General features: G+C 36.6%; 1 protein-coding gene across 1 annotated transcript; it reads left to right on the forward strand.

Moving 5' to 3' along the window:
- The first annotated feature begins 1,401 nt into the window (after nucleotides 1–1,401).
- LOC149782206 (transmembrane protein 47-like) lies at nucleotides 1,402–21,257 on the forward strand. Its single transcript, XM_089933603.1, has 4 exons — nucleotides 1,402–2,202; nucleotides 4,722–4,881; nucleotides 11,702–11,851; nucleotides 17,598–21,257. The coding sequence occupies exons 1-4, from the start codon at nucleotides 2,116–2,118 to the stop codon at nucleotides 17,831–17,833; spliced, it is 633 nt and encodes a 210-aa protein (XP_089789729.1). The 5' UTR covers nucleotides 1,402–2,115; the 3' UTR covers nucleotides 17,834–21,257.
- The last annotated feature ends 204 nt before the right edge of the window (nucleotides 21,258–21,461 follow it).

A 21,461-nucleotide genomic window follows, 5' to 3' on the forward strand; every position in this document is an offset into this window, starting at 1 on the left:
ACTGGTTGTCTACCTTGTCAGATAGACGAAATTTTCATTAATAATGTTACTTTCATTTTAAAAAAATTTATACGGTGTCTCTTTTTATCTTGCTGACATCTTACCACCGTTGGTTGTTGAAGCAATCGGGTATAATCTTGGAAATATAAATAATTTTAATTAAATTAATGACAATCCCGAAATAAATAGAAATTCCTGTACTCTTCTATTATGGTTTGGAACTCACTCCCAGATACCATAATAGGTGAAAATAACTATTTTGGCTTTAGAAATAAAATAGAGCCTAAGACAACACGTGTCCATTTTTTCGTTGGTAGCAGGAAATATCTGTTCTGCATGTTAGAATTAGAAATAATTGTAGTGATTTACATAATGATACACCGCTCAGGTGGCCTAGTGGTTAGAGCGTCCGCCTCGGATGCGGGAGGTCGTGGCTTCGATCCCCGGCCAAGTCATACCAAAGACTTACAAAAATGGTACTAACAGCTGCCTCGCTTGGCGCTCAGCATCAAGAGGTTAGTGTTAGGATTGGTCGGCCTGGTGTCAGGATAATGTGACTGGGTTGGACATCATGCTACATGTCTGCGGCATGATGCCCCAGTGCTAGACATCACAATAAACTGCCACACTGCAGACATCTTAGCGATATGACTGAAAAATTGTTAAAGCTACGTTAAAAATCCAAATCACATCACAACACAAAACATAATGATATATATATTCTAATCATTTGAGAGATTATCCATTATGTGCTTGTAGTGATGATTATAGAAAATGCTTACCACTGCATATTTACTTGCAAATAGAAACAGGTTCGAAATCTAAATCATCTCTATATACCAGCTACTAAAACTGTTTTGTTATACGGATCATCTGATTTTATGGCGAATGTTAATATTCGCTTATTTGACTTGTTTCATACATATATTAAAGACCGTAAAAGCTTGATATGATTAGGGAGTATTCAAAATTCGACTTCTCTACAATCTAAAAAGAGTTGTAAGTTGGTTTTCGGTAACACATTAATGGTGACTTGCCCAATGGTACACCACGGAGAGTTGGCCTGGTCTGGGCAGGACTCGAACACGCGCCCTTCTGGTCAAATCACTTTCTAAACAAACCGTGAGATGGATTTTCCGCATACCCTCGTTTCAGGTTAAACGTAACTACTCAAATTTGAAATTAGATTTCTTACCGTTTTTCTCCTCTACGCCAATAATTGGTGTTTTATTATCTTTTTCGTCCGAAACTAGCCACTTATTTAAAAAAAATAAGAATTTCATGACAGACTAAACTTGCCTGGCACACACACACACACACACACACAGAAATAACTCTCATCATATATCCAAAGTTGCTGGAAATTTACAAAGTGAGATCGCTAGATATTTGTCCTGCAGTTTGGGTCACACCGCATGGTAAATGATGGATACTCAAGTCCAAATAGCTTCGAAAAATGTTTTGCTCTGATTTTTGGAGAAACCAATCTGGGTAAAATATCCCGGTTTTTAAAAAAATCAAGCCTACCCCGATAATTAATGGTCAGTCCCTTGATGCCAAAACATCGTGTTTCCTTTTCTCCATTTGAGAAAACCACTATTACTGGTAAACATGAATTCCTTCGGTTACTTTAGAGGTTATGTCAACAACTGTTTTTCCCTTGATCAGTTTACCTATGTATGCCTTATCAACACCACATGCAGACTAATTTATCCCCGTTTACCTTGCGGGCCAGCACATGTTAGTAAATGTGTGTGTACATGCTGCTGCGGCAGATAATAACCGTCGTCCTGGATCGTAGATGTCTTGTATATGGGGTAGTAGTGAATTTCGAATCAGACTTCCTGTCAGTTAGAAATTACGGCACATCGTCTATAAATTAGCCAGCACGCTTGTTGTGAATGAAAGCTACCTTGGACGACTCGATCGGCGCATGACTTACTACAATCTTCAAATGAGATTGAGATTGTGAAAGCGTTATTGAGTGTCATCAAGTTTCGATGTATTTTGTTTTGCATGCTGGATTTTCTGAGTGAATAGTTTAGATTCGCGGTGATAATTTTGTGAAGCGGGTTGATTATTTGTTACTTTAGTACATTTCACGAAATCATTAGGATGGACGATTTAGAAGATGTGAGTGAAAGCACGAAGATGGCACCAACGGTTTCCATAGAAACGGTTATAGTGATTCGACCTTTCAAGGTATGTCTGTTGCTTAGACAGTTGTGGAGTCAAAATACTAATTCGTACACAACTACTACTACTATTATTACCACCACTCTCCTCATAGTAGTAGTAGTAGTAGTGGTATTAGTAGTAGTAGTAGTAGTAGTAGTATTAAAATTTGTGCATGTTTCCACCAAGACTTGATTCATCCTCATACAATAAAACATATATGTCTAAAGAATGGCTTAATATATTATAAATTCCATGATTTTTCATCATGGATTCGATTAAGGCTATGTTTAGTAAATAAGTCATGTCAATGGTTTATGTTCAGTATTCACACCTATATAATCTTGACCGATCAAGTATCGCCAGGAACTTGCATAACCAGCGGATGCTTTCCAGCCTACTTTCACTTTACATAGTCGATAACGGAAAACAGTAATTGAATGAGGCAATCAACGAAGGCCCGCTCCATTCTGCCAGAGTTCATTAGACCAAACTGCCATTTCTTTCAGATCACAATCCTTAATGTGAGGGAACAGACCATCCTAATTGTTTGGGATTTTTTTTCTTTCTTCCAAGTGTATTTATTCCAGAATTAAATCAGTTTAACTTAGTTTAGTCTGTTCCTTTTTTTCCCTTATAGTTTATTAAACTAGATGGACATTATAATATTTGGCAAGAAATGAAAAGTTTTCCGTGTAGAATACAAAATGTCAAAAGAGGCACTGGTAGTTTATATGGTCAATATTGCGCCAAACGCTTCCCGATTTCATCAAAAAGTAAATTAAGGCAGAACAATGGTAGGAAGCATCCTTTTAAGCAAATGTAAATAATTTTTTTCAGATACTGATGGAGTTGTACCTGCAAAATCTTTCGATCATAGTTTGACAAACACTTGCAACCATAAATTGGCAACTAAAATTCCTATATCACCTTTCCTGGGCAACCAAAAGTTATATTCCACCCTTCCTGGGTAACCGAAATTTACACGTCTCTTTCGTTCAAAAATATTCTTTTTCAAACTGATGTTTTATGACACCTTTTTTATGTAATGAAACTATAATTGACTGTAATTAACTATAAAAAAAAATTATGAATGAAAAAGAATGCTAAATTAAATAGCTAATTAAAGGTTTCCAGCAATCTTTGATTAACATAAATAAAAACGCACGACGAAAAGGAGCAGACTATGGTTTTGGGACTCGGGGGTTCGGTACACGTACACCAACCAAATAAGATGATCGATCGTGTATTTGACGTGTTAACTCCAGATGCTGAGCATTCCTTTTACTTACCCTTTTCCTGCTGCATATTATCCGACAACAGAATATAGAATCACGAAATAATTACACTGTTGTATTCAGTTGCATGCAACATCTGATCAACTCCATATGTACTCTGACTTACAAATGGTAAAGATAGATTTATGGTTTAATTTTAACATTTATGTGTGTAACACTAATCGAAATATTGCTAACAATATTTAAAAATTCATTTTTTTAAAGAAACAAGATATTTTCTTGGATAAGAATGTGATTTTACTTATAACGGACACGTATTTATGATTCGGATCTCTTCATGTTTATGCCTACCCATGCGGTACCTAATTGATTACCCGTGTCCGATACGAAAATGGTCATAAAAGCACACGGTATAATTTCATGCAGGTCCCCTCCCCGTATTGCAAATATGATGACTCCCACATGACATTTATTATCGGACTTGCTTCTTAGTAATATGCTAATTCTGACTGTAATAAATTGGATGTTTTTCTGGTTTGTTTTCATACGGAGAAGCTGTTATGAACTGACACCGCCCTTAAATAACGCACACAGACACACACAAACACACGCACGTATACACATAGTTTGTTCACAAGCAGCTGAACCATCATGACCATTCACATGTATGCTAGGTTTTTAGTCCATCAAGTCAAAAGTGATTTTGCTATTGCAGACTGTTGTAATGCAATCGATATGAACTATTTCGACTTCTTAAACGACAATGACGTCATTTTTACCAAATTCAAAGCAAACATTCCAGTGTTAACTCCATTCCGATGTTAACTCCATTCCAATGTTAACTCCATTCCAATGTTCGAGAGCATATACGTGATGTCGACATGCAATCCAGAGTTGCCGCCATTATTAAAGAAAGTGATAAAAACTGTAAAAGATTCCGTTTGGAAATTCAAAAACTGCCAATTTAAATGGTAACTCAAAAACTGAAAAGTTTTAATCACTTAGTAAAACTGCCTAACTATTTGCGGCCAGTTCTCGGAGAAGCCATGATGTCATGATATACAAATATTACTAGTAACCATTGAGTATGGTTGTTCTTGATAAGAAAAGAAAGAGAGAAAGAAAGAATGATAGAAAAACGTAGAATTGTTTCGCATCTTTCTACCGAAAGTGCATTTTCGGCTTCTAAATTACCACTGTAGATAAGTTAATAAATAAACAAGAAAATATAAAAATAAATAAGTTACATTTTAGCTATTGTTGTCATGCTTATTCATTGCAATTAAACGATTGATTGATAAATTACAGGTGATAGCGGTGTTGCTAGGTTTTATCGCTATCCTGTTACTCATCCTATCCATCGGAGCCACATCCTGGATATATGCGGATGGAAAGAGAGAAGGCTTGTGGCAAGTCTGTGCTGTCGACGGCGTTTATATTGACTGTGCGCAAAATAATACCGAAAGAGGTAGTTCAAATGTTCCATCTCTTCTTTTCTTTTCGTCTCTCCGACAGTTCTGTTCTTCTTTCTTCTCTATAAATTCCTAGATGTAGATGAAAAGATATTTAAATTTTTCCTCGGTCAGGAAATTTGTATTTAAAAAATAGCATGCGATAGCATTTATTATTTTCTCACCGTATACTTAACATCGATGTTTTTTGAAGAAGGGGGACGCGCCGGTGGTCATGTGGTTAGAGCGTCCGCCTCGGATGCGGGAGGTCGCCGGTTCGAACCCCGGCCGAGTCATACCAAAGACTTACAAAATGGTACTAACAGGTGCCTCGCTAGGCACTCAGCATTAAGAGGCTATTGTTAGAATTGGTCGGCCTAGTGTCAGGATGATGTGAATGATTGGGACATCTTGCTACATATCACACACACACACACACACACACACACACACTTTCTCTCTCTCTCTCTCTCTCTCTCTCTCTCTCTCTCTCTCTCTCTTCAGAGTCAGGTATGTTTACATATACTTGTGTAAACTCATATTAATTAATGCCACTATCATAAATACATATGATATACAAGATAATGCGACTGGATGGGACATCATGCTATATGCTGAAGATTTACAGGTGAGATTTGGCCCTTGGAATAAATATATTTCACAGCTGTTTAGAAGGAATAGTGATAACAAACTTGTATCAACGGACGGATGTATGTCATTGCACTGACTACAGGCCATCCCATAATCTCTTGTGGTATATGACCAACTGGGCAGGGCTATCTTAACAACAGTGTAGGCTCTGAGCAAAGCAATGCACTGGGGCCCCCTACCGGCCCTACCCACCCACAGGAATTCCGCTAGATATCACTATTTTTTTAAATTTGGAAACGTGCTTCCCACCGCACTTTTAAAGCAAATAAATTGCCAAAAGATCTTTCAATATTCATTAACAATATGGGCAGCATGATGCCCCTAGAAGCGTGAGGCCTTGGCAACTGCCCAGTGTGCCCATGCCGTAAGACAGCACTGCAACTGGGTCAAAAATGACCCAAAACAGTGTTACGTCTAAGCCCTTTAGACGGTGCCCGATTACCATTAAACACACTAAGCACATACTTATGGCACTAGCCCAACAGGGGCACCAGAAAAAATTTAAATTAATTGTTCATGATAAAATGGAATGAATTATATACCATCATTTCGATCTTCACGTACGAGTATTTGATTTAGAATGATGGCAACACGTATTTTCCTACCTTTTTAGCTTCTAATATTGTTGTTGTTTTTTTAGTTTCAAATTTTGTAAGGGGGGGGGGGGAACCATAATATTTTCAGTGCTTAGGGCCCTGGAAGGCCTTAATCCGACACTGCCTTTAGATCAACATTTTCTCTTCCTATTACTTGCGGCCATGCATGTATACAAGTCGGAGCATGAAAAACAGCTCTTCACTTCTGTGTGGGCTCCGACCCACGACCGCCAGCTGTGAGATATTCCTTCAAGACCTACCTTTCAACTATTTCAGCTATCGTATGCATCATCTAGCGAATATTTTGTGCTGTAAATGCGGTCACAGATGTTACATATAATCTATACATTTTGTAGTCTTTATTGTTTTCTCCATAATTTTGGAATCGGTTCGAGTGTTCTATTAGATGCTGAATGACGAGAGAAAGAAGAAATCGGTCATAGGAAATTAATTTGAATCAGACCCATTCTAATCTTGGTTCACATAACCAGTTTTCGTGTTATAAGTTGGTGCTATGCTTCAGCTATTCTAATCCGCTTGCATTTTTCTGATATTAGAATATTAGTTTGCATTATTAAGTCACATGATCTCGATGATGAGAATATACAGGATGTTGCTCTGTTAATTGGTCTCGTATGGTGTAAATTCTCTCTCTCTCTCTCTCTCTCTCTCTCTCTCTCTCTTGTAACGGTAGCTGTAGGGCCGACAAGGGGGCTGGGGCAACCAGGGATATATATATATATATATATATATATATATATATATATATATATATATATATATATATATATATATATATATATATATATATAATTTTATAAAAGAAAAAATTTTTATGAACAAGAACTAGGACAGGCCTTGGTGTTTGTTACTCCAGGGCCCGTGATCGCTTTCTACGGCCCTGGGTAACTGATTTGGTAAAGCGTTTTACGCGTAATTCAAGTGTCACTAGTTCAGTACCGTCCAGGCCAGTCAACCTTGGCTGCCTCAGTGTGCCCTATCTATCTGTCTTGCACACGTTTCTGTTTGTTTTGATTACTTACTTCTCAAACTTAAACTAAAGACAAAAGAATACCATTTTGTTGTCAACACTTAGAACATCCCTGTACTAATTTTTGAAGTCAGTTGTGTACAGCGTTGGTGTACACACATACTGCTTTATTTTAAGTAACGGTCAATGATGAGCTATTTGCAACGGGAATTCGCCCGCAGTCGAAACTCTTCCGTGGAGATGCGTTATGATCTGACTCAAACGAGTTTATTCAGTACTTGCATCTAATAAACTATATAATTCGGTTAATCAAGTACAAGGAACGTTACCATAGGAAATTTCTCAACCTTTTCCGTTGATAGCCGGTAGAAAAATGAAAGTACTATGGTTCTAAGATTGAGATGATGCCTTTATTTTATTTACGTTCGTATTTCGTTCTGATTTTGGAGTCACAAATACATATCCTCTTGTTTCCCAGTAAACTGTATCATTCATGTTATATAGTTAGCTGAAGCTGATATTTGGCATGTTTCCTCTCGATAATTTGTTTGCTTGCTTGGTGGGATGCAATGCTAATTTTCAGCACATGATAGGCTGTACATGGCGGCCAGTATATTTTTGGTGGAGGAAAACCCGGGATGACCTCCGTGAAGAACCATCCACCTAAAGGAAGCTGGCAACCTTTCTCACAAACCCACGCTAGTCGAGCTGAGACTCAACTCGCGCGGACAGAGGTGACATATGTGATTGATCTGTACCGTCGAGCGCCTTAGACCACGTGGCCACCCGGACCCTGAGGCCACTCTGCCACCATGGTTGTATCCTCTCGATAGATGCAACAATGATGCAAGGAGCTACTCTCCACTGCATTCATTTAGTTAAGTCTTTCCTTTCGTTAACACTAAGGATATATACAAATCTTCCAAAAGCGCCATTTTTCTTTTTTCTAACCAAGATCGTAACCCTGCATTGCAGACATTTATCCCTAATATTTCGGCATCTTATCTTTAGAAATAGAAATATAATTTTTGAAATAATAAAAGGATAAGGCCTAGGTGAATTTAGCAATTCTCAAACACAGTATCAAGTCTGATTATGAATTAAAATGTCTTAAAAATCATAGGAAGGAGGGAATCAATAGAAATCGATCCAAACGTTCTTTCGTCGCTGACATTGATGTTTACAGGCGACAATTATTTCTGCAAAAAATCTGCACTTTCCAATAGACGCTCGTTACTATTGATAGTTTTCCTGGAAGATAAAAATTAAAGTCCAATGAACTAACAAACTTAATTATGTATCCCATAGCGTGTACGTGCTATATAGTGTTATGTATATTTAATTTAATTGTTTGTTTGTTAGTGTTAACATTTTTTTTGATTCCATTACATGTTACTGTAATGTAACATTGTATGCTGGACTTGACCTTGTCCAAAACTGAGTTATTTTCTGCTCGACCTGATTGACATTTTACAAAAAGTTTTATTTCATTTATGTAAAACAACTAATAATAACTTAATTATTCTCTATGTGTATGAGCTTATTAACATAATTATTATTTAGGTAAACAAGAAGTGGTAAATATGTTGATCAGGGTCAGGGTTTTGGAGATTCCAAAGTGAATTTTATAGGATATTGTGTTGTTAGTAAACAAGGCTCATTAGATTATTCAAGAATGTTGTTTTCCATTAGGTAAAGGTTGTTTTTAGAAAATGCTAATTGTGTCCTGATGTCAAACAGAGAACTCTATTATCTTGTGACTGTGGGTATTTTACCAGTTATGATTTAACATCTAGCACTTTAAGTTGTATAATGTTGTGACCAAGTTGAGCTGACTTATATTTTCTTCAAATTATTGAATTCAAGTGATTGTTTTCTCTAGAAATACAAAAGTACTCTGATAAAATTCTTGGATCAAGATATTCATTGGAATTTATACTGAATTCAAACCTGGAATAATATTTATGTGATTCAACAAGAAACTGTTGACACATCAGCACTTCGCTGACCATAACATCCACATCATCGTCTTCAATTTTGCATCTCTTCGGATTTGAAATGAGTTTCTTTCAGGACTTTTTATTAATAGAACTTGTTTCTTTAATTCTTGGATCATATTTGGATTTTATCCGCAATACCGCAAGTTCTTTTATCTCATTTTTCACTTCCTATTCTAGGGAAATAAATTATTTGTTAAATTTTTACAGAGCTTGTTGTCTTCACTCTTTTCTGTTACTTATTTTAAGAACATAGACTCGTAACAATATGCATTAATTAATAACATAACCCATTAATTCATTGGGCCATTAAGTTAGAGTATTATTATCCAGAAATCATAATGGTAACGATACATCACAAACAGTAACGGGAAACCGTGCTTTACTTGTGCTAGATGGCATTGTTCATGAAATTCAGACATGCTAATACAGTTTCAAAATTTTAATGTGCATATCTATTAAATTCACACCGGTACTATGTAAGAATTGAAGGGTAAAGTTAAACAAGTGTTCTCTTTGTGGGGTTTTATGCTTAACAAATTACTGTAAAGTTTTACTTTTCTTCCATAGTAAACTTTATTGCTGTCGAATTAAATAGTTTAAATCCTATACAACTGTCATTCTTCAAAAGAGGTGTTAATACGGTGAATTAATAATGCGGTGCTAATATTTACCGTGACCTTTCGTGAGATTTATCACATACAAGCCTGTACATCCAGACAATCGTAAAATTATGGTCATTGTATAAAATCAAGAAGACTATTCTGGGATTGATCTGCAACTTTATTGATGTATTTCTTAACAAATGAATTAGTGTGTGCTATGGTTGACAAGAAATCAGTTTATTCGAGTTTTCTCCATTCTTCCTTCCTTAGTCATTAGATAAGAAGAGAGCGCATCCCCGGTGTCGTTGTCTGATATATTAATGTAAGAAGCATTCTCATCCTCGCTGTCGTACTCTGGTATAGTACGCCCTCATCCCCTTTATCGTACTCTGATGTAGTATGATAAGAAACATCCTCGTCCACAGTGTCGTACTCTGATGTAGTATGATAAGAAACATCCTTGTCCACAGTGTCGTACTCTGATGTAGTATGATAAGAAACATCCTCGTCCACAGTGTCGTACTCTGATGTAGTATGATAAAAAATATCCTCATCCCCGGTGTCGTACTCTGATATAGGACGTCCTCATCCCCGGTGTCGTACTCTGATGTAGTATAATATGAAACATTCTCGTCCACAGTGTCGTACTCTGATGTAGTATGATAAGAAATATCCTCATCCCCAGTGTCGTACTCTGATGCAGCATAATAAGAAACATCCTCGTCCCCGGTGTCGTACTCTGATGTAGTATTATTGAAGGTATGTAGAGTGTACAATGAGTAAAAGAGTATCCTTGTTATATAAATTAATGTTTCTCATTATCAGTACATATTAATGTCATTATGATTTTGTCAATTAGGGTCTCGTGAAGAAAAACAATGTATTATTGTTATTAATAAAGAAGCCATCAGAGGACAGCTTGTAGTTGGTAACTATAGGTCCCACTGAATTAATCAGTAATAATACTCTTAGTAAATTAGCCCTCGTAATACCTAAGTAGTGGTGGATTTCCAGACACACGAACATTATTATGGATTCGGATTGAGCGTAGCCGCCGAAGTTTGATTTTTCTTTTTTTTTGTTTTCATTAAACAGTTTTTTATCAACCTCATATGACCATCCCCGCACAACTATTGAAATAAAACGCGTTTCGAAAAGAGTAGTCTCGTTCAGGCAGACATCTCGCGTTCCTCTCCGAGACCTTCGGCATACATTGGTCTGTTCAAAGTCTATAGAAACGATTGCAACGTTCAAAATGATGCTTACCAATCATCGGATAAAGTCGCTGATTGGTTGGCACTTTGCATATTTTTGCTTATGGTTTAGACCGACCGCATAAAATGTATGTGGATAATACAAGTCTTAGGTTCTGCACGAACATCTTGCAAATCGTCAGACCGAGCCACTCTTAAATGATGATAGTAATATAGCTGACAAAATACGATAGTTGTAATCACTAAGTACATGAAACAAACATTCATTGCCCACTTGAGACCAAAACATTATGCTACTTCTAAATACATCCTTTACGAATATTCTTCGCGTGTTCTAGTACAAAGCAATCAGCGGCGTGCATAATTACGTCGCGTTGATACGTAGTCTCGTAAGAGTTACCTAACATAGCAACTATTTAAAAACAAGCTGCTACGGTCTTCTGCGTAGAAAGTGAATAATGTAGGCTTGTCAGAAGCAGAGGCGTACTACGGGTAAATAGTACCCTGGGCAACTGTAAAGCCCCAAAGGGGTTTTGACGCCCCAGGACCTCTGGCGCCCGTAGTTTTGGTGCTCCAAAACCTCTGGTGCCCAGGGCAACCGCCCAGTCCGACCCACCCACCCTTCCTCCATTAATACACTACTGGTCAGAATCGGAAAATTAAGTAGCGCATACCTTGTTATTTTATAGTGATAATCATGTCTTTTGAATTTTTGCTAGTATGTTGCCTTTTATGAGGAGAAAAATTATGTATCGACCCCCTTAATCATATTGACTATTTCAGACTGGATATATGCGTGCCGCAGCCTTTGTTTGATGGCCATCAGTACCTGTTTCATTGGATGCATTGTCGTCTGCATAGGACTTCAAGCCAAGACCTTCCAAAGCAGATACAGGCACTATTTCGTGGGCATGTTGATATACTTTTTGGCAGGTACGATTAGATCATATGAACTTCCCTAGTTTGTTTTGGCCCTCTGTCTATCTTTACGTCTGTCGGCCATCTTCTACTTTGTTAGCAAAGACCTCAAAAACCAGTCTTCCGATATAGACGCTTCATGTTTCTATACATTTTTATATAATAATAATAATGAGGACTTTGTATAGCGCCTAATCTTTATAAGCTCTGAGCGCTTTACAACCTTAGACAACATCTATAACATAAAAACACACACACACACACACACACACACACACACATATATATATATATATATATATATATATATATATATATATATATATATATATATATATATATATAACGATATGGTCACAAAAAACAAACACCGTGAAATTAGAAAACAAAAAACATGCTGAAAATATTTAAAGTCATACGCCATTTCAGTAGCATCACGCCACGATGTAGTTAGTAACATCACTAAACGATGCATAAATATATCGCATATCACATGACATCTTGTCATCAAATTAAAAAAATGTTCATCTTCCAAAGCAATCCTTTAAAGAAAAATATTGCATGTCACAAGACGTAGTGTCAGCCAATAATACAAATCACAAACAGGAATCATATTGCACTGTTGTGACCTGAGAGAAAAAAGGACTGCGGAGAAATGTTAAGAAGCAAAAGAAAAACGGGGAACTTCTGCTTTAAAAGCCTTTCTACGGGCTACCAATTCTGTCTCTTATCTGGGGAACCATTTTGGCTTGGTATCCCGTTTCGATAAAACTATTATGTACCCTAACTTGATCCTTCAATCCACCGCTTCAAAATTCAAACCTTTTATGACCTAACAGTGACCAAACTTTTTATATGTCGCTCAGATATATTAGTTACTTGAAATTTGTAGGCCATCTACAACGTACACTATGTACTAGAACTTTTTCGATTATTAGAACGTAGGAAAATTTTACAACTTGTTTTGATTTGCCCCAATTGGACAGGTGGCTAACACGTTATTGGCATTTTGTATTGTTCACTAGTACAACTAGGCTAAATTTGACTAAGTACGGACTGGCCCTCTTGCCTCGGACATCGTATAACGGCGGAGATATGGAACAATTTCCACCCGCCTAAAGCTGTGTTTCGATGTGACGTCATAGTTACGACCAATCGCAACGGGCGTTACATACTGCTTGGTCGACACCTAGTACAGTCAATAACGGACTGAAATCAACTCATTGTTAACATGCCTGTGTGTTGGGACCATTCCCACTCATGAAAGCCCTTCATTCAGGTCGTTAGGGACATATAGTCATACGACCTGATGGCTAAATTAGCAGTGCTTCTTGAGCGCATAAACGCCTGGGGGATGTGGCACTAATTCCTTCCCCCATGAACATTTAGCATCCCGCTGTGCGGGAATAAACCCGTCGCACATGCCCTTTTGGGCGTACGCGACGTAAATCCATGTAATCAATCAATCAATCAATCAATCAATCAATCAATCAACTGTTGTGACGCCATTCACTTTAGTGACATCATAACATGAAATAATTGGCGCCAGACAGCTGAAATGGCATTTTCACTTAACTGAAACAGTGTTGATTACAAACTTGTGTTCAAAATAATGCAATAAAAAAGACAAAAATAGACCTCTGTTTTGGTGAATACGAAGTTTTATGACCTCGTAAACCCATCTTATTGACCTCCCCTTCGCGTCTGTTGAGGGAGTTATAGAGGATCTTAAATGAGTAATAATATCGAATTTATTAAATGAGTTGAATAATAAAGGCGAGCAAAAGCTGGACTAAATTCAACGAGTTTCATAAATTTATTATTAAATCATTACCAATCTGAGAGTCTTTTTAGCACATAGTTTTTATTTCAGTGGAAATTATTTAGATTGAAGAATGAATAATTTCGTTCATTCTGATAGACGGTGCATCTTTCATTTGTTGTGTATAAAATATAGTCCCAAACAAAGTTGAAGTATAAAAAGTAGATTGTAATTTTTGTTACAAACTGTAAATCAAAGAAAATGCTTCCATCCGAATAAACAGAACATTTCATAACGACAAAATCATTTTTCAAAACAGAATGATCAATGCGATGTGATCCTACATTGTTTGATACGGTACACGGTACTGTAGGCCTAGAGTACATGTTTACCCTAAAATGTCACTTTCAGAACTAAACATTACATTGTTGCGATTTTCATGTGAAATAGGGATTACTGGATGCAGAAGTTACCATATTTACTGTAATGCATTTGTGACTAGATATTTGCTGTATTTCATTTGGAACAGTAGACTGTACAGAAGACGTAAACAAATTTCTTTTTGAGTCGGATTTGCATCCCATAATATACTGCTTAAATATGATGTGGTTGTATAAAGTTCTGTCAGCTGGGAGACCCATTTATGTCCACAATCTTCTGGGAAAAGAGTTGAGTTTATTTACTTCTGTAAGTTTACATTTAAACCACGCTTGTATATACGGTGGATTCTATATCTATGTTACAGATACACCGCCCTCTTTCCACACCACGCCACTCGCTATCAAATGAGCAATGCATTTAGTTTTACTTCTTATTGTTGTTCTTGTCTTGTAATTTTACGCCATTTTTGTTATGATGATATTGTTATACATGGGATAAAACAAACCCTTGCTTGGTAACTTGTCCATATTCAGACAGCCGAGATAATTTTGTTTCTCAGTTTCCTTTAGCGAGTCAAAATGTTCATTCAAAACAAAACATTCCAGAAGGTGTGGTTAAAAAAGTTTTCGCACGATCGCAGCCTATTAGTAAAGAGAATACTGCACAATAATTTCATGCGCTTATTTGGACCAATCAAAATCACATAAAGAGAAATGTTCACATGTTATAATATCAAAAATATTAAACTGCACACACCTTATGCAGAGTGTACCGACTATGTGATAAAACTAGTTGATAAATATTATCATATTAATGCGATCCTGATTGCTCGATCACGTCGTGTTGTCAGGGTAAAAAAATCCGGCGAAAAGAAGCGAAAATCGAATTACTTTGATAATGTTATTTTTTTGTTTTATACCTATAACTTTTCAGATAAATTTTAAAAAATCCGAAAACTTAACTGAAAAATAGAAATTGCTTTAGATTTCAACATTTCTGATACGAACTTATTTCATCTTAACTCATAAACCGAATTTAGTTTTCTTGAACAGCTGATACGCGCATGAATCAGTTTTGTGAACGACGCGTGTTTAACAACAGTCATTCATGTTTGCTCTATCGCTGTTAACTACTCGAGTTTTTCGACTCATGAGGGCAGCAGACTCGTATATGTCATTTACGGCTAATGTGCAGTTGTCAAATTTTGCGTCACGGAAGGTATCGCAAGCTGAGTTACTAGGAAAGTTTATATTCGAGTCTCAGCTGATAGCGTTTTAACTGTTCTGGAGGGACATTATGTGAGGTTTCGATCGGGAATCGGCATTATTTACAGCGGGACTGAACAGATTATTATAACTTAATGATACAAATTCCTGCAAGAGAATGCTACTAATTTCCTTTTGTACGTCGAGTCTCGCTACGGCAATGTTGTTTACGCTAGTTCATTTGTAACCTCGAGTATGTAGTTCCAGCCTTGTTTGATAGTATGGTATTAAGGATTAAAAAACGACAGAATGGATTTCCTACTTTTGGGGTTTGACTGTAAATTCTGGCTCTTTCTGGGTAGAAAATTGATAGGTATATAATAAGACTTAACATTAGCCACGACAAAAGTCCGTAATTGTATATTTTTGTATGTGGCAACGTATATCTATGAAGGCAGTTTGAGGTTGATTTTGGAACATCATTTGACAGTTTGGGAAAGAAAATCACATCACCACCTATAGTTCGAGTGTCCTCTTCCCCTTTCGACCTCGTTAATATATTTGGACAGATATTTTAGAGTGGAAGTTAGATCGCATCAAAATGTTGGAATTTTCTGAAACCACGCGGTCGATTTATGCAGGGTTTTGATAATTAAGAGAACTCATATTGCCTGAAATCAATAAATAGACTATCTTCTCAGACATAAAAATTAAAAGTATTTAGTCACAGACGCACGAGGCTTTTTTTATTTTTATTAAAGCGCGTTCTCAATTGTTCAACGTCTCGATATCTACATTTTGTTTTCACCATAGGGTCACGTGATACAAACAACCTTTACGGGAAAAGCGATCGGAACACCCCATGTCTTTTCCGTTAAGTCAGAAAGAAACCTCTGTTGTAATTTATCGTCACTGAGAACTCTTTTCCGAACTACTTTCGTTCACATGGAACTATATGGTGGCAGAAGGAGACAAAGTCACAGCCAACACACCTTCGACCTTTTGCTGTTATAACATGTGGTGCAGTCTGCCAGAGACGAATCACCAAATATATACAAATTGATGAGTATTCCTACAACCACTTCCGAAGTTATTTCACGACGTGATCGAAATGGCTGAGCTATGTTCCGATCGATGGAAAATATAAATTGCAGTCACTTAATATAGTTTGTTCACCCTCTACCAATATTAAAACCAAAGCATCATTGATATTAAAAAAAGGAACAAAACATAGTCATTTCATTCGTCGATTTATAATTTCTAACCCGATTGTCGCCAGGTGGTCCTAAACACGTTCAGCTTGTTGACGTTTAGAATTAAAAGGGTCTTTAGCAGCACGGTTCGCTATATGCTTGCGCAAGTCGGTTTTCAAGCAGCTGTAGTTCACCGTCCTTGATAAATTTAAATAATTTCATAAGTTTCGAATTTACATCTCATTGAACACATGTATATAACAGTTCCTCAAATTTATTTGTTCAGTTTGATTTAGAAATATTAAAAATAGACTTTGCAAATACTGGACACAGAGGACACAGTTTTTACAAAAACAGCCTTGTAGAAACCATAAATGGACAGCGATTTTTCTCTATGTTTATTTACATCCATACATATGATTGCCGGATTCGGAGACGTTCCAGATTGAACCCACGCACGCACATCTAATATGGTGAAAAGCATGTACTCTTAGCGTTATAGCAGGTCCTTTGCATTCGCTGGTACCTGGTCTAAATTGGCAAGCAAATATCATAAACTGGTAACTGAAATAAAATCTGTCTCTTAGTAGTGTTGTGTAGCGGTGTGCGTAGCAGGGAGAATACAAAGCAGGGAACCAGACAAATCAGCGCGATGTGTTGCAGTTAGCATACAAAGCGTGGAACCAGACTGATGAGCGCGGTACTTGATGGCAGTAATTCATTCTATCACAGCCGGACGATGTCCATATTCGGCGCTTCTCCGGCAGATCATATGTTTATTTGTTGATTAGGAAACCGAGGGCAAAACTATTACTCTGCACCAGTCTCTATTATTTTGTCTTATATCATAAAGGAATATGCATCATGACACGGCTATCTAGAATCTATGTCGATTACGGAAAAAAGAACATAGATTATCCTCTGTCTTATGATCTTAGAAATTCGTTTTTAATTATTTGAATGTTAATGTTTTAATTTTGAAAATATGCTCACAAGTAGCCAAATAACGACAGACGAGTTTCAGAGACAGACTAAACTCGGTCCAAAGATGATGATGAAAAAGAAAATGTTGACTCGCTGACATTACCAATAACAGATTATGATGGAGGTATCACTAAAGGATGTCATCGCCGCGTGACGACTTATGACTGCTACAATTCAGTTTCTCTTAAACAAACTTTTAATTGCCAGTGTCTTTTCCTCTCTCTCTCTCTTTTCAGTTTTGTTTCAGTCAACAGCTTTGATAATTTTCCCAATCAAGTTAGACGAGGAACTATTTGAGAAAGATGTAGAACGTTGGGCGTTCGGGTGGGCGTATGGCATCGGCTGGGCTACAGTGGTGATGATGGCGTCAGCGGCGCTACTGATTTGTATCGATAAGGACACTGATGAAATCATTTTCCGTGAAAAGGCGTCATACCGTAACACTGCAGTTGAGGAATACGAGGAGAGCTAGAGCTGATGTCAAGAAAATTCGGGGAAAGTGCATTCCGAAAATAACTCACTTTTACGTACGATTTACTCAGTGGTGTACATCTATGCATTACATAACGATGAAACCCATGCAGGACTTAACCTAACATGGACTGAACAATGGGGAATGTTTTTGAAGCAGGTTCAGATTGGCCTTTACTTTCAGGAAATTCACGTGGATACGTTTCTCCAAACTGATTCAGCAATGCGAACGTTTTTTGTTGGTTTTTTCTCGGTATTTTTGGTACAACGTTCCTATATAGAGTGCAGAGTCTGGACTTAAATCTATAGCCCAGCGAACTGACTGGACTTGATTCAAGCCTGGCTTTAGCTGGGCTAATTAAATGCCTTAAGTCAAAACTTAAACTCAGGTCAGATATGTTGAGAAATTATACCGCTCAAACGCTGACGACCCTTGGAATATGTTGAGATATGTTGAGAAATTATACCGCTCAAACGCTGACGACTCTTGGAATATGTTGAGATATGTTGAGAAATTAGACCGCCCAAACGCTGACGACCCTTGGAATATGTTTCAGACAAAAACTGGTTTAAGAGGAAAGCATGGCCTTCCTCACCCCAAAGTATCATATTAAACGTATCGTTCACGAAAATGATTCGCAATACAAAAACATTTTAGATATGGACTGATTTATCGATAATGTTATGCTTTCTACTCTCAGTTGCTAAAAATAATTTGTATTTCTAATAATAGGCATGTTTGTATCATTAGCAATATTGGCGTCTGGGCCTTGAAAAAGTGATCTAGCTATGTAAAGACACGTAACTGAAAGTTTAATCCTACGAGGAAATAATTTTATTGAAAGTAGTTACCTACCCTGACATTGACATCATCTATGTAGAATTATTTTGGTATCAGTGCTAATAATAGATAATTGCTTACATACGATGTATCAGATCATTTCTTATGAATGTTTAATCTTTTCTCCGCTAAGAGATAAAGAGAAGAAAAGACGAAAATGTCCAGTTGAATTAGGTGCATTTAGAGGGATATTGATATTTACTTACGATCATACAAGAGACAGGATTACCAACACTTCACAATGTATGTCCATTCCTTTGACTCTGTTTAAGGTACCGTATTCGGAGCGTCGGACTCGTAATCCAAAGGTCGCGGGTTCAATACCCACCCAAGCCAGCCCGATATGTGTTAAAGTGCCGCTAAAACCAACAAAAATCATCAGAAAACAAACCAATGTACGTTATTGAGCCAAACCTGTAATTTAATAGTATTCTCAATTCTTTGATTCCTTGTATTATTCTTTGCAATATATGTGTGGGCTTCATTTTGATGATCAAACGTTACAATAATCTCCGGTACATACAAAATGTAAATGTTTATTATGTGCAAACCTTGTATTGAACTCCGGCTCATATAAAATGTAAACAATTATCATGAGCAAACTTTACAATCAACTCCAGTGCCCACAAAATGCAAACCTTCACAATGGTCAAACATTTTCAAACTAAGTTCGGAGTTCATCAGCTCTTAAAATATTTCTTTTTTATTTTATTTTTATTTTATTTTTATGAGTTATTGCAATAACTGTCTCAGTTTTCTGTTTTTTTTATTTGGAACAATTGTGTGCATTCATTATTATAATTTATATGTTGTGTATTCTCAGGGATTCCCAAAAACGCTTTTGATATTTTTGACTGATTATTTAAATGTGTATCATGGTATGATAAGTAAATATTATCGTGTTCGTTTCCTATTCGTTACATTAAGTTACAGTAACTTTTTTAGCTGTTAGTTGGGTCTTTAAATCCGCGAAAATACTAACAAATGTTCCACGCTTGGAGAGAGAGAGAGAGAGAGAGAGAGATCCGATCTCATGGGGGGGATAGTTATTCTACAAATGGCACACATATATCCACTTAAATCTTTCGTGACGCTAGTGATTGTTTTCAATAGAAAGTGAATTTTACTTTCGAAGTGTGCAAGGATTTTTACTGAATAACCAAGAAGAGAGGCAAATGTCTAGAATGTTTTTTTCTTCCTTTCTTAAAAAAAAATCCACGAAAATTGCAAACCGCTTTTAAGTGCGGGGAAATTTTCTTTAGCCCTTAACGTGAAAAGCTTGCTAATAAGCTGTCCCGACTCGTTGATATTTATAAGCACTTCACATTAACTTATTCATTCATGTTATCTGATAGTGCTGATACTTCTTAGGAAGTTAGAGCTCTGTATGTACTTTCAGCGTATATGGCTGGAAGTTAGAGCTCTCTGTAAGTACTTTCAGCGTATTTGGTTGGAAGTTAGAGCTCTGTTAGTACTTTCAACGTATATGGTTGGAAGTTAGAGCTCTGTTAGTACTTTCGGCGTGTATGGTTGGAAGATAGGGCTGTCTGTAAGTACTTCCAGCATAAATAGTTGGAAGTTTGAGCTCTCCATAAGTGTTTCCAACGTATATAGTTGGTATTTAGAGCTCTCTGTGTAAGTACTTCCTTCGCATGTAGTTGGAAGTTAGAACTCTGTAATTACTTCAGAGCTCTCCGTAAGGACGTCCAGTTCATATTCGACCCTCAAATGCTAGTCAGCCCAGTATTCAAAAGATGTTAATTATATGAACCTTCAATAAACAGACCTGAACCAAAAATGTTTAGAAAATACTCTTGTTGAAGTCTATTTGCCCAGACATAGCCTTGGCTGGCTAAGAAAGGTTATCATGCATACTGAAATGAGGCGGGTTACTAACAGGTGAATAATGCAAAGTCCCAGATTAACATAAATGCAAAGGATAGGGATTATAATCGTAAAGATTTACTCTAGAAAAGCTGGATTGGTTAGTCTCTAATGATTTGACATTGATAGTTAGACTCGCTAGATTCTCACCTGGACCGGCCGTTTGCCCATTCAGGCCCCCCATTATCTGAACACTGAGTGTTGAGGACTTCCATTGTTAAAGGGCTACATGCTGGTGGAACATGTTGGTGTGGAAAGACATTAGCACCAAACCTAAAAAGCTTCAAAAACTATTACAATGCTGTGGCCTTACTAAAAGGTGTCATTCAGGAACCCATTTCATATAAATCAAATATGCACAATATAAAATATCCTTCAACAGTTCTATTTTAGAAAGAAAAGTTAAAGTTTGGAAATTTATATATACCTATGATTCGGAACAGTGGAGACAATCATTGAAACACATGATAAATGTTCATTCCACAGACTAAAATACCAGACTCTGTTGTAAGAAACTATACATCAATTTGCATATCATTACCTGTCAGTTCCATGTCCATACCCTGAAGCATATAATTGTATTTTGCATGTTACTTGTTACTAGTTTGGCTACATGTGCAAATCTTTTTTTCCATATTGCTCCTTGATAAATGTTTACTGTTTTCCAGATTCACTTCATAATAAAAATGGATTGTTCAAATGGAGGCGTTTGTTTGTGTAATTCCCAAGAAATGGAACTCAATCATATCCCACTTTAAGCGAATGAATATATATATATATATATATATATATATATATATATATATATATATATATATATATATATATATATATATATATTCTCAATGAAAACAGTAACATCATTTAGAAAATAAAATGCATATGGAATATATACGATACATAC

This window comes from Sinohyriopsis cumingii, chromosome 15 (assembly GCF_028554795.1).
Source record: "Sinohyriopsis cumingii isolate HCF-2022 chromosome 15, ASM2855479v2, whole genome shotgun sequence".
NCBI classification, from domain to species: Eukaryota; Metazoa; Mollusca; class Bivalvia; order Unionida; family Unionidae; genus Sinohyriopsis; species Sinohyriopsis cumingii.

Excerpts from the sequence above, each read along its gene's own strand:
- LOC149782206 (XM_089933603.1), top strand. The coding sequence starts at position 2,116 with ATGGACGATTTAGAAGATGTGAGTGAAAGCACGAAGATGGCACCAACG. Across the intron at positions 2,203-4,721 it reads TAGTGATTCGACCTTTCAAG|GTGATAGCGGTGTTGCTAGG; the intron begins GTATGTCTGTTG and ends GATAAATTACAG. Across the intron at positions 11,852-17,597 it reads GTTGATATACTTTTTGGCAG|TTTTGTTTCAGTCAACAGCT; the intron begins GTACGATTAGAT and ends CTCTCTTTTCAG.